A 13,108-nucleotide genomic window follows, 5' to 3' on the forward strand; every position below is an offset into this window, starting at 1 on the left:
ATCCTTCAGAATTAACTTCAGATTTCAACGAAAATGCAGGAATGAATGGTAAGGCTGGCCCTTTGGAACACCCTATCCTTCAAAGGGAGATCTGCCTCCACCTTTCTATCCTTCAGTAAGAGCCTGAAGACCTGGCTCTGCAGTTCAGCCTGGGAACCCAATGGGGGAGTACCATACTGGAGGACACTACTAGGTTGATAGCAAGCCCCACCTCCCTGCTTTCTCCCAAATTCCCCACTTTCCAATCTTTTATTCTCATATCTGCTATATTCTTGTTTTTTTTTCACTGTTTATTCTATTTCATTACTTTATTACTGTTACGTTACACTTCTTTTCATTTCTTTCATTCCTTACTGACATTAAAATACTGTGATACGGTGAAATGTTTTAATTGGATAATGTTTGTGAAATATAACCATGTCAAGAATCTGTTTAAAAGCTCAGGCCTGGAATTTATCTGTTTCGGTCTCAGGTTTACAAACAGAAATTTCCAAAATTGATGCAAGAAAAGAAAAGGAGGGGGGGGAGAAAGAAACAAAGAAAGAAAGAGGGAGGGAGGGAGGGAGGAAGGATATAATACAGGCATATATACCCTTAAATGGGTGTTTTAAATGTTTTCTTAGGTACTGTCTAGTTTATTTTAAAAAGTATAATAAACTAAATGCTCCTGTACAAATATATGTACAAATACTGTATAAATAAAATGGAACACAAAATTTCAGGTCACATAAAATATATATATTTTTAGTATTTATTTGATTTGTCAATCGCTTACAAAATACAGGTATAAGAATAAATATAGTTTTGAATACATGAGATAGAAACTTATAAGAAAAATAAAAAAACAATAGGACAGGGACGGTAGGCACGATGGTGCGCTTATGCACGGCCCCTACAGGCCTTTTAGGAAGGGGGTGAGGTCAATAGTAGACAGTCTAAGGTTAAGGTTTTTGGGGTTTGGGGGAAAAACCACAGAGTCAGGTAGAATATTCCAAACATTGACCACTCTGTTGCTGAAGTCGTATTTTCTGCAGTCAAGTTTGGTGCAGTTAACCTTGAGTTTGGATCTATTGTGTGCTCTTGTATTGTTATGTTTGAAGCTGAAGTATTCATTTGCAGGTAGGAGATTGCAATGTATGATTTTATATACCATATTTAGATCGGACCGGAGGCGGCGTAGTTCTAGGTTTTCTAGGTCTAGAGTTTCAAGTCTAGTGGCATAAGGTATTCTGCAATGAGTAGAGGAGCGGAGAACTCTTCGTGTGAAATATTTATGGACTTTCTCAACTGTGCTAATATCAGATACGTAATGTGGGTTCCAGACTGATGAGCTGTATTCGAGTATTGGTCTAGCAAATGTTTTGTATGCTCTAGTTATTAGTGTAATATTACCAGCGAAAAAGCTACATAAGATTAGGTTAACAACTCTTAACGCCTTTTTGGCTATGTAGTTACAGTGGCCTCTAGTACTCCAAGGTCCTTGACAAAGTTTGGATCCTCAACAAGGTCTTCATTATTTAGCTTGCATTTTGTTTTCTGATTTTTTTCTGCCAATATGTAAGACAGTGCATTTATTTGTTGAGATTTGAAGTTGCCATTTGATTGACCATTCTGTTACATAGTCAAGGTCTTTTTGGAGGGTAGTAGTATTAGTATTGTCTGTGGTGTTGAATAGCTTTACATCATCAGTTGCTCCTAATATGATCACAGAGGTCATTTATGTAGAGTATGAAGAGGGTTGGTCCTAAAACACTGCCTTGGGGGACACCACTGTTGACAGGTACAGAATTTGAAAGGACGCTCCCAATTTTGACGATTTGTTGTCTGTTTGACAGGAATGCTTCTATCCAGTTATGTAGGTGTCCAGAGATACCATAAGATTTTAGTTTCAGTAGTAGTTTGTTGTGTACAGCTTTTGAAGTTGGCAACGTGACCAGATTTGTTTTTTCGCCAAAGTGATCTCTTTTTGTATTGAAGCTTCCTTATTGTTATGGATAATCTGTTTTTCCTGGTTTTGGGAGTTGTTATCGGTACGTATACTTTGATGGCTCTTTTGATTTCTAGTAAGAATATGTTGTAATGGTCTTCAACATTATTGCATCCAGTGAATAGAAATTGCCAATCAAGGGAACAGAGATCGTTGATTATAAGATCATAGTTGCCTTTTTTGAAGTTATTATAATTGGGGATTTTGTTGTTGTGATGATTTTGTGTGGATGTATATTGAGACAAAAGTCAATCATGTTGTGATCACTGTTGGAAAAGGGTTCTTTAATTTGTATTCCGTAAATTGAATTCAAACTATTGCAGAAGATGAGATCAGTTGTTAAGTCTAGTATTGTTGGTTACTAATTGTTCCAGTCCCAGATTTGTTACAGCATTGTAGAAGGTTGCATGTATGGGTTCAGTTGTACATTTGTTTAGGGTCTTTAATTTGTATTTATATATTTACATATATTACATAATAATATATTTGTACAAGATCATTTAGTTTATTATACTTTTTTTCAAATAAACAGTAGGCAATACCTAAAGAACATTTAAAACACCCTATTAAAGGACATTTATGGTAGCTAGCTACCAAATTTTAAAACCTCCCAACTCCCTTACAGAGGGATTGTGGATGTTATACAAATTTCCTGCAGTGGTTTTATTTCTATTATATATAGTCTATTGCTGCAATTTTCATTCATTTAGGGTCCTAACCAGATGATAACAAAACTTTCAGGCAGCAGACTCTCAGAAAATCTCAATATGAGTTCTTTCTCTGAATTCTGATTGATTAGAAACAATTGTTTCCTTATTGATGTGTCATGTAGCCTTCCAGGGACAATTAAAGAGTCAGTTGGAATGTTCATCTATATAAGCTTTGGTGAGGGATACATATATAGTTCTTTTAGGTCAATTTATATTTAATAATCAGCTTATTTTATTATACTTTTCTTCACCTTCTTAAATGTTTACATTTAAACAGGACTTTCTATTTTTTCTCTGAAGATGTTTTGCTTCTCATCCAAGAAGCTTCAGAGCCAAAGAAGCTTCTTGAATGAGAAGCGAAACATCTTCAAAAATCTTTGGGACAACTATGAACTGGATGACTGAGAATCTCCATATACATTTTATATTAAAACCATTACTAAATTTAATTTTAGTTTACTTTGTTGTCATTGCACCTCATACAATAAAATTAAATGCCATCTTCAGTGTACATTATAACTATAAAAATAAAACACATCCTTCACATTCTATACAATTGAATCGAAAACCCGATATTGCATTAATAATACAGTAGAATATAGTTACTGCTCTGGGATATAAGCTGTTCTAGAGCCTGTTTGTCCTTGTTTTTATTATTCTGTACCATCTGCCAGATGGTAATAATTCAAAAAAAGGGTGCCCAGGATGAGATGGGTCTTTAAAAGTGTTTTGAACTTTCTTAAGGCAGCAGGAGCTATAAAGCTCTTCCAACGATTGGATTAGATTGGACAGTTATAGATTAATTCTAGTTCAAAAAATAAGTTGGACAAAGTTTTAAGATGTGATATAAATGTATAGTTAAACAAACCATCATCTTTATATTGAATGTCACAATGTTCATTATTTTTATTCTTATATAATAAACTGGCATTTTAAAATTAAAAAATGACATAAAGAATGATTGAGTCGATTTCTCCATCAGTATCCCTTTTCTGCATGTTTATATAGGAGTCTATTACTTCTATATTCATAGTGCACTCTGGCGCCTGGTACTCAGCTCCATGACATGGTTTCTAGAACCTCAGCAGCTTTGGACACCTGCTACTGCATGATACTTAATGCTAGTTCAACCTTCATCCATGACCTTATCATGGATGAGAGGGTTGACCAAGCCTTAGTTTCTGAAACCTGATTTGACATTGGGCAGGGGATGCATCTGCTCTTTCTGAAATATGTTCTTCCTGGTTTTGTATGTAACGCTAGCTGTGATTTCTGGGCAGGATTAGTGGCTGTTGTTATTTCTGATGCTGCTCACTTCTCTTCTTCTTGCAATGGAGTAGCATCCCTACCTATGCTCCCGAACTCTATGTCCTGTTTCTTTGGCGGTAGAGTTCCCCCAGAAGTATTGCTTTTCTATTTTTTGTTTGTAGATAGGTTTTTAGTATTAGATTGCAAATTACTCAGCTTGGTTTTAAGAATGGAGAACAATCCTATTTGAAAGTTAGAGTAATATAATATTGGCACACTCTGTCTTTTTAAAATTGTTGCCATATCTTTCATTCACTTCCTATTTTGTTTTGTTTTACTATTGTTTTTCCACTGCAAGCAACCATAAATGAATCATTTAGAACTATCAAGTGGTTATTCTAAATTTGCTCATGAATCTGGAGCATTTGAGTAGGCTGGGAAGGCTCTTTAATTAGATCTTTCATATCCAAAAAGCTACCCACACTGTCCATATTTGTCCTTTACTGTGAATTCTCTTGGGATTTTCTGAAATTAGGATACAGCCAGAGGTAGAAATTGTGGATTATAGAAAGGAGAACAATTGCAACATCTCCCTTTAAACTGATAACCTTTGAATTGGACCATAAGTTCTTAAAACTCTAAAGTATTTAAGCTGCAGTGTCTAATTCAACTTCTTGAAAGTAAAGTCTATTTAAATAAGGGCTGTTTGACATGTAACAGTGACAGTCTTAACACTCTGTTTAGAAGAAAATAGTATACCCCCAACAAGTGTATTTCTTTTTATTTTTTTTCATTCGTTTTTTTAATTTTCCCTTTTTCCCACTGTTCAATTCATCTGTCATTCATTTTATCACATAATATTTTTGTTGACCCACTAACTATACACATTATAGATATTTTGTTCAATCTGAAGAGAAGCATTTTCCAAATGATCATATTCCATATTTTTTACTGCAGTAGATGCTTGTTCTCTGATTGATGTTATCAAGATCACCAAAGAATCAGGAGTGTCTAAATGGAGAACATTTGAGAATCATTCAGTTTAGTTGAAAGTGGCTTATGTGAAAATGTTTCATTTGAAATATGTTCCTAATAGGTTGAGAGGAAAATAAATATATTTCAAACAAGTATCATGCCTCTTTCCTGTTTAGCTTCAGAAATGATGCAAATGGTCTGGAAAGAAACTACTTACATGCCTTGCCTTTTATAGATTTTTCGCCAGGCCATTTCTACCCAAGTAGCATATATATAACCAATGGGTCTACTGGTATTACAATTATGCATCTGTAGCAAGGAGGAAGTGAGTATCTGTGTCACACAAATATTAGTGCAAGCCTGCCATATTATCCTTCCAAATATGATTATACTCAGGGAGATATCAAAGTAAAAGACCTATGTTAGCTGCTTCAACTTAATAGGCTGAAATATGCATGTTAACAGAAGTAATCATAACGAAAAGAGAGAGATTAGTAATATATACTATATAAAATTATCCCAAACAGAACAAAGCAGCACTGAAAAAAAGTAACAGATCCCTCAAGGATGAAATCATGGGTTCTTTGCTGAATTGCTTGCCAAATTTATCTTATTGATTATTTTTCTCCCAGCAATTTTGAAGCCTTTGATTTTAATTCTCACTTCCTCCCTGAGTTCTACTCCTTGCTTTTTACTGGAAAAATAACTTCACAGTGTTTATAGAAAAGAGTCCTCAGTTAGCCAGCAAGGCACACCCTTAAGAGTCATCAGATTCTTGAACATTCTGATTTTATCTCTTTTTACCAAGAATAAAGAAGTTAAGAACTAAGTGAACTGTACACTGTTTCTCAACATGTTATATTTATTTCCTAATAAGTCCAGGAAACGTCTGTGAAAACTTTTTATTAAAGGATGTCATAAGTATATTAAAATTAAAATAGGTGTATAATATAAAATAATGATAAAATAATGATTACTTAAATATAATTAATATAATTAAATGTTATTTTGGAACCAAGGGAAGCATTCTGGATGGTCTGATATTTTAGAATTTCTTATTCTTTCAAGTAACCTTTATATTGATAGGTTCAAGCACAAGTCCGTCATACAAAATTGAATTTTGACAAATTGAAAACTGATGTCTGTCAGAAAGTGGATCTTCTTGGAGCAAGTAGATGTAATCTTCTGTCTCACATCCTTACAACATACCAGGTATTAATAATGAAAGGATCTATAAAACTTAGGGGCTATTTTTAGGTATGGAATCATGTAGTTTTTATGTGACAGAGAGGTAAACTTTATGTAATAAAATATCTGCAACTGGATCATTTTTGTTGTCCAACAAAAATGGAAATGTTAACTATTAGATGTCATTTGAAGAATTATATTTCTTTCCATTACAGACAACTCTTCTTCATTTTTGGGAAAAAACATCTCATACCATGGCAGCTATCCATGAAAGTTTCAAAGGTTATCAGCCATACCAATTCACTATGTTGAAGGTAAAGAAAAGTTGCCTAAGCTTATATAGTACTATTTTAATAGTGTGATCTTAACAAATGAAATCTATTGTAAAATACAGTTGCTGTGGTGGTCCCTATATATGCATTCTAAATTATGTTATTGCTTGCTTTTATAATTCTGCAATCAGACATTGGCTTACCGTAAAGCTGTGATATTATAAGGAAGTGGCACTAATTATTTTGTTCCTTTTTCTGTAAAAGTATGTACCATAATTTTCTAATAAAAATTCACATTGATTTTTATAGTGGCATATTAGAAATATTGGTTATTATGTATGACAGTCATTGTATTACCAGTATAGGTAAGTATCAATCACTGGGAATCACCTCACATTGGCATTGCAAAGAAAGCAAATTTGGGCTCTAAGCTTCCTTTTGTCTCCCTCTTCCTACCATGGCAGTATTATCCTAACTGGAAAAGTAGAAGAAAATAAACTATTTTGGCAGCATTTCTTTAATTATCTTTCATAGAACCTAGTTATTAATCTATCAAAATTCACAAATTAAACTGCTTCACTTTCTTTGCTATGGAGTGTGAAGTCTCATTCTAACTTGGAATTTTGGTATGTAGCAAGACCATCATTTGTTCTGCCTGCTCACAGAAACGTTGGATGCTGCTTATTCAGTATGGAGGTTAACCTACATTCATTAGTAAAATGCAAAAAGAACAAAACAACAACAAAGAGATGTGATTGGTTAAGATTTTTATTAGGACCACAGTATACCGAGAGAGTAGGTTCATTTTTTCTTTCTAATCCCAGTAACAACTAAATTGTAATTCCCCAATTGAAACATAACAGGAAATTCTGCCTTTACGGCCCTTCATGGTTTTGGACCAAGTTATCTGAGGGAACGTCTCTTGCCGGTCACATCTACCCAACCCAATAGAATGGAGAGGCAAGAAATATTGCGGGTCCCATCCCTAAGGGAGATACACTTGGTGGGACCCAGAAGAAGGGCCTTCTCTGAAGTGGTTCCCCCTCTCTGGAATATCATTCCCCAGAGATTAGAATGGCCCCCACTCTAGCACTCTTCTGGAAGGCACTGAAGACCTGGTTCTGCCAGCAGGCCTAGGGAACCCAGAGTAGGATGGAGCCCATCAAATGGCTCGTGTGATCTGCTGTCGTTGGGGTGGGAGGTGGTGGATGATTTATTTATTTTTCCCAGATTTTGTTCTATTGTACTTTATTAATGTTTTTGATTCTTTTTGTTAGTTTTTATTTTTATTTTTTAAATTTTAAATATGGTTTTACATTCTGTAAGCCACCTTGAGTCGCCATGGGCAAATAGGTGGCAATATAAATTAAATAAATAAATAAATAAAATAATTTAGAAGCAAAAAGCCTAATATAGTTGTGGCATGCTTCTGAATTAACTTATTTCTTAAATGCCAGTCTTTTAAAAAACAAAGGAAAGCAGCATAAATTATCTAGTTTAGCCTTGAGCTTCATTGATTATGTCTTTGAATAAAAAATATGAATAAGAATTATGTCTGATATTATTAGTAATAAGCGAATCCTGCCAGGAATGAGAGATGATGTGTTGCAGTCTTTGGAGTCTCCCAATTTGCCTCTTTTCCAATATATTTCTTATGCCATACTAGCTTTGGTGAAGTCTGTTCCTTTTTTGAAAAGATAAATATTGAACTCTGATACTAGTTTATATAAGATCTAAATTTTTCTGTACAGTATATTCTTCCCCTTCCCTTGTTCTTTAAGAAACACTTAATATTTTTTATTTGTTTGTTTGTTTGGAAATTTTATATTGCCACCTACTCGCTCACTGCAACTCAAAGGGTTGGGTTATGTTGTACTGTCTAAAATCTAAATTAATCATGTAGCCTTTAATGAAATACAGGTTTATTTCCACTCTTCTATTTTAGTTAATAATATTACTTAAAGAAAACATCGTTAAGAACTGGTGATTTATTCATGGGAAAATATTACATCCAGATCTGTAAGGTTCCTGTGTTTTGGATTTATTTGGAAATAAAATATTGTTTTAGAGGGGTATCTTCTTTGCTAATGTCTGTTAATAAACAGTCTAATAAAAGATTATTTTCTTTACTTCAGGGTATATTGTGGAAGTAATGTAATTGTAGCTGTTTTTCCTCATAGTCAAGTTTATATTTGAAATAATATTTTGAATGCATTAGCAAATCATGGAATCCTGTTGAGAAAAGGATTGTTTCGTTGGGGTTATCCAGTGCTTTGAAAATATTAATTATTTTACTTTCTTTAAAATGAAAAAGAATTACTTAAAATGTATCCTGTAGAAACATTAATTTGCTGCTAGTGTTGCAAAACTAAATTAACAGCAGGGAATGAAAATACAACTGAGAAACAAAGCAGAATAGACATATGAACAGATTTCTCAATACTGTAAACTTTTTCTTTGTCAGTGATCTTTGTGCCTTCTTACTTTTGCCCTTCTAGACTTCTGAAGTCTTTTCCTCTATTCCTCTATTTATCTAGTAAAGAGCAGTCAAATACTAAGGAATATTGGAGAAAGATAGAAATAAGATAGAATATTTTAAGTGCTGAAAGAAGGGGACCAGAACACAAATCCTGAAAATCAGAGAATAGAATCTGGAAGCAGAGCCATCGGGCAGGGGGAGGTAGGGAAGTGGATCAAAACAGTTGACCTCAATCACACATGGTTGTGGTGCCTTCTTGACATTTTTGACATCTCCTTCTTCAACAGAGCTGCCTAGGAGAACATATTCTGGTTTATTGATACAAGCTAAGTGAGGGAGACTGCTTATTCTATGCTGGATATTTTAATTATTCTAGTGGATGATTTTTCATGAAAGTTATCAATCTGAAAACTTTGAACAAATGCTAACGTTGGTAATTATGATTTATGCTGTCCTCACCATTTTTTTTCCAAAAATGGAAAGGGGAATTGGAAGAGTTGTGTTTGACAATTGATATTGTTATATACCTTGCAAAAAAATGATATATTAAATGACTTTAACAAAGTAAGATTAGACATAATACCAGCTACAAAGTCTCTGAGAAATGTTTTTGTCTTTAGAACTTTTTTTAATTATAATGCCTGTTGTTTTTTTAAAAAATCTGTTTCTGTGGATTTTATATTATATGACAGTTACCACCTGTTATTGCTACTCATATATGCTTAATTTATAATAAACCATATTTATGATCAGCTAATTCCTCTCTAAATTGCAGAAATGAAGAAATACAGTGTATTATACATGTTTATATTACGTTGTTTGCATGATCATTACAATACCTTTTTGTTCTACTTGGAATAATTTCCATTTAATTTTAGACTTAACTCATTTCCTACATTTAGAGAGTAATGAATATCATTGTGACCTTGCTGCTTCCTGAATTATTTTGATGGATTTTTCTTCATATGCTTGAACATGTATTGCTTTAAAGAATAAATTCAATAAATTTTAGACTAACTTTTAATTTAGCATAAACCTTGCAGGTTATAATCAACTTCTTCAGATGCAGCAAGGATACTAAGACAATTAAACACAGCAATTTTTCAAAATAATCCTAATATGTAAACAGCATAAACTTTGATAACGTGAACCATATGTCAGAGATGAATTGCATAGAATTAGCACGACTATAACCAAATAATTTGTGGATTTAAATAAAGAAAGACCATCTAAATTGTCTTAAGTTTCCAGAGGAAAGGCAAAATGTGATTCTAATATAATTCTAAATAATAAGAAATCCTTTTTTTCTTAAATTCTAGATCTAAACCTGTGTTTACTTTGCCAGTTATGATAATTGTTATTTTTAGGGAAACATGCATATGTTAGGCTTGTAATTTATGTCAGTATTTCAAGGAAGACTCAGTGCAATGGTTAGAAAATAAAATAGCAAATTTGTTAACCAAATCTATTTAAAAATATCAAGGGTAATGTAAATACAAGCGTGTTAGCAAAACAAAAAACAAAATTAAATTTGCAAGACTGCTCCGTCTCCACTATTAAATTAGTCCACTAAACTATATAGGAACAGAAAAGCTGAGAATGTACCGTATAAAAAAGATTTGTCTTTAATTTTGCACAATGCAAATAAAAAGTCCTGTGATAGCTAGGATGTGTGAAATAGAATTTTACTGTCTGTTACTTTGATTGCTGTGAACTTGATAACAGCATTTAAGAAGAAAAATAAGGTAACATTGTAATTGTCTTTCCAAAAAATAGAAATTCTATATATTATTATTATATATTATGCCATTATTACAATGGCAAAACAAGTTCTTTTAAAAGCATTTTAATCAGAAATATAGTACTAAAATGGTTGTATAATGTCCATTAGCTTGAAAACAACACCATGCTTTGTATGGCATGCCAGGTTCTGTGGGCAAAGCTAGGTTTCTAAAAAAATTTTAAACAAGTTTTATTCAATTTTTCACATAAAAACAAAAGGCTCTTTTTAGTGGACAACGTATTTTACATACAAATATGACAATAATTATACATTAATATATGCAAACTTAATTCTATTATTACCTTTTCCATTCCAAATTTTCAGAAAAGAGAAAAACAAACAAATTAATCCAAATCTCTTACATTAATCTCAACCCAAACATCCTTTCATTTCATTTCAATTATTTCAAATATAATCCTTTAATATTTTTTAAGAGTAAAAATAACAATATATGTTTGCCTAATAAAGAAAAAAAAGGTTACCAATGTCTCTCCTTCCTTTTAATAGTCTGTATTAGCTTATTAATTTAAATAGTTCTTTAATCTGTCATATTTTCTTTTCATCATACATTCTTTCTATAAATTCTAGATTAATACAAGTTTTAACACAAGAGAAAAAGAAACAAACTTAGGTTTCCCCCCCTTTTACTGCTTTGAGTGTGACACCTCAGTGGTTAAAATATACCTTTATTCCCTCATCTTAATTCCCAATAAACCTTTATTTTTAAGTAGTTACAATAATAACCATTACATCTTTTCATTTGGATTCCGCAATATATTTCCCCCCCCCTTAATTTTATTTCTAATTCCAAAAGGGTCAAAGGGAAAAATTGACTATTAAATTCCTGGTTACTGATATTGACCTCATTTTTAAACATCTTCACATTCATTTCAATTATTACAATTTCTTCAATAAACCTAACTTTTCTTTTAAAGATAAAAATAAAAATGTATATTCATCTAATAAGAGTTATCAGTATCTACCTCCTTTAATAATCTATATTACCCTATTTTCTAAGTATTTTTTAATTGCAAATATATTCTTGTTACCCCTTGTCACCCTGCAGAATCCCCTTTTTAATTCATCAACCATTATCTCTAAAAATACAATTTCTTTTCATCACTTTACTATTTCCGTGTTTCTTTATTTCCTGCCCCTGTTTCTTACTGCCTCTCCTTCCCCTCTTTTTCCCATATCTTTTCTCATTCCAGTTTATATCCCTCTTTTTCTTGATATCTTCCTTTCCCCTATTCTGCTGCACCTTTCTACCTTCCTGATTTTTTGATTACCTTCTTAACTCTCAACTTTTTAACCTTCCTTCTTTCCCCTGTCTTTGGAGTGTTCTTTGTGTTAATTGTCTATTTAAGATGGCTTCTCCTTGAGCCGACTCCTCCTCCTCTGAAGTTCTTTCTTTTTGTTCAATCGCCATTTCCATTTCTTCCAACACAGAACAAAGTGATTCGCCTCTTTCCTGTAGTAATTCTCTCATATTTTTAAGTTCCATTTTTAATTCCCAAAGAGATATCATCATTAGACACTCTTATATTTTATAATCATTAAAGTCCACAAAAAACACTTTTACTTTCCTTCTTTCTTCTTCAAGTTTTCTAAAGTTCTCAATTGTCTCAACCCAGGGTCTATACCAAAAACATCAATCAATCCCACAGTCAGTCTTTCCTTGCTTCTTTCTTTATTCTGGTTCAGCTTTCCATTTCTAAGATTCTTACTTTGTTTCAATATTTCTTTAACATTATATCAACACAAGTTCATACAGAAACAGGCTGATTTCCCTTTTGTTTGAGTTTAAGTTTTTATCCAGAAGATGGCACTCTCCATTATACAAAGTCTTCACCTTTTCCCCCTATTTTATTATTTAGGGTTTTTCGAACCTCAGTATTCCAGAGCAGTCCAGTCTCCAATTTGTAAATTTTATTATTATTATTTTTTGACAATCTTAAGTCCAGCTTTATTTTATGCCTATTTGTAGCCAAAATATTTTAATCCAATTTAATTAAGTCTTTAATTCCGGCTTCTTCCTTTCCTGGTTCGAAGCCCCTCTTAGCTGTCAAAATTATTTTCTTGTGGTTTTTTTTTCCTGTCCCTTTGTATTTTTGCCACTCACTTTTCTTTTCTTAAGAGTTCAATGTTACCTTAATCCTGGGGTACTTTTTGTTTAGTTGTTTCGCCCAATTGTCCCGGCTCAAATGTTATCCACCTCTTTCTTCCCTCCTGCACAAATCTTAGTCCAGCTGAGTCCTCCTCTTCGGGGTGGCCATTTTGGACCACCGCTTCAGTCGTCTTCAGGGGAAAAAGACCAAGCCCAGTAGGGGAGATGCGGCTCCCCTCAACCTGGCTGGCAGCTTCCCCTTACTCCACCGCCCCTCCAAGGCAGCTTCAGCCCCTAATCGCGATGATCGCGGCTTTCCAACAAAAGAGTACGGGCCATAGCCATGGACAGTCGTGACC

At 33.2% G+C, this 13,108-nt stretch overlaps 1 protein-coding gene across 28 annotated transcripts in view; it reads left to right on the plus strand.

Moving 5' to 3' along the window:
- The window catches only part of ICA1 (islet cell autoantigen 1), a 56,619-nt gene that overhangs the window by 25,051 nt on the left and 18,460 nt on the right, over nucleotides 1-13,108 (plus strand). For 18 of the 28 annotated variants that reach the window (XM_087945905.1, XM_087945916.1, XM_087945912.1 and 15 more), the window contains exons 8-9: nucleotides 6,007-6,132; nucleotides 6,324-6,422. In XM_087945905.1, the coding sequence (XP_087802031.1) occupies nucleotides 6,007-6,132; nucleotides 6,324-6,422 (225 nt within the window). The remainder of the gene's footprint in view (nucleotides 1-6,006; nucleotides 6,133-6,323; nucleotides 6,423-13,108) is intronic. The other 10 variants (XM_087945920.1, XM_026677783.2, XM_087945925.1 and 7 more) reach the window with 1 other exon arrangement.

Source organism: Notechis scutatus, chromosome Z (assembly GCF_049901735.1).
Source record: "Notechis scutatus isolate UNSWTSFEM ecotype Mainland chromosome Z, rNotScu1.2, whole genome shotgun sequence".
NCBI classification, from domain to species: domain Eukaryota; kingdom Metazoa; phylum Chordata; class Lepidosauria; order Squamata; family Elapidae; genus Notechis; species Notechis scutatus.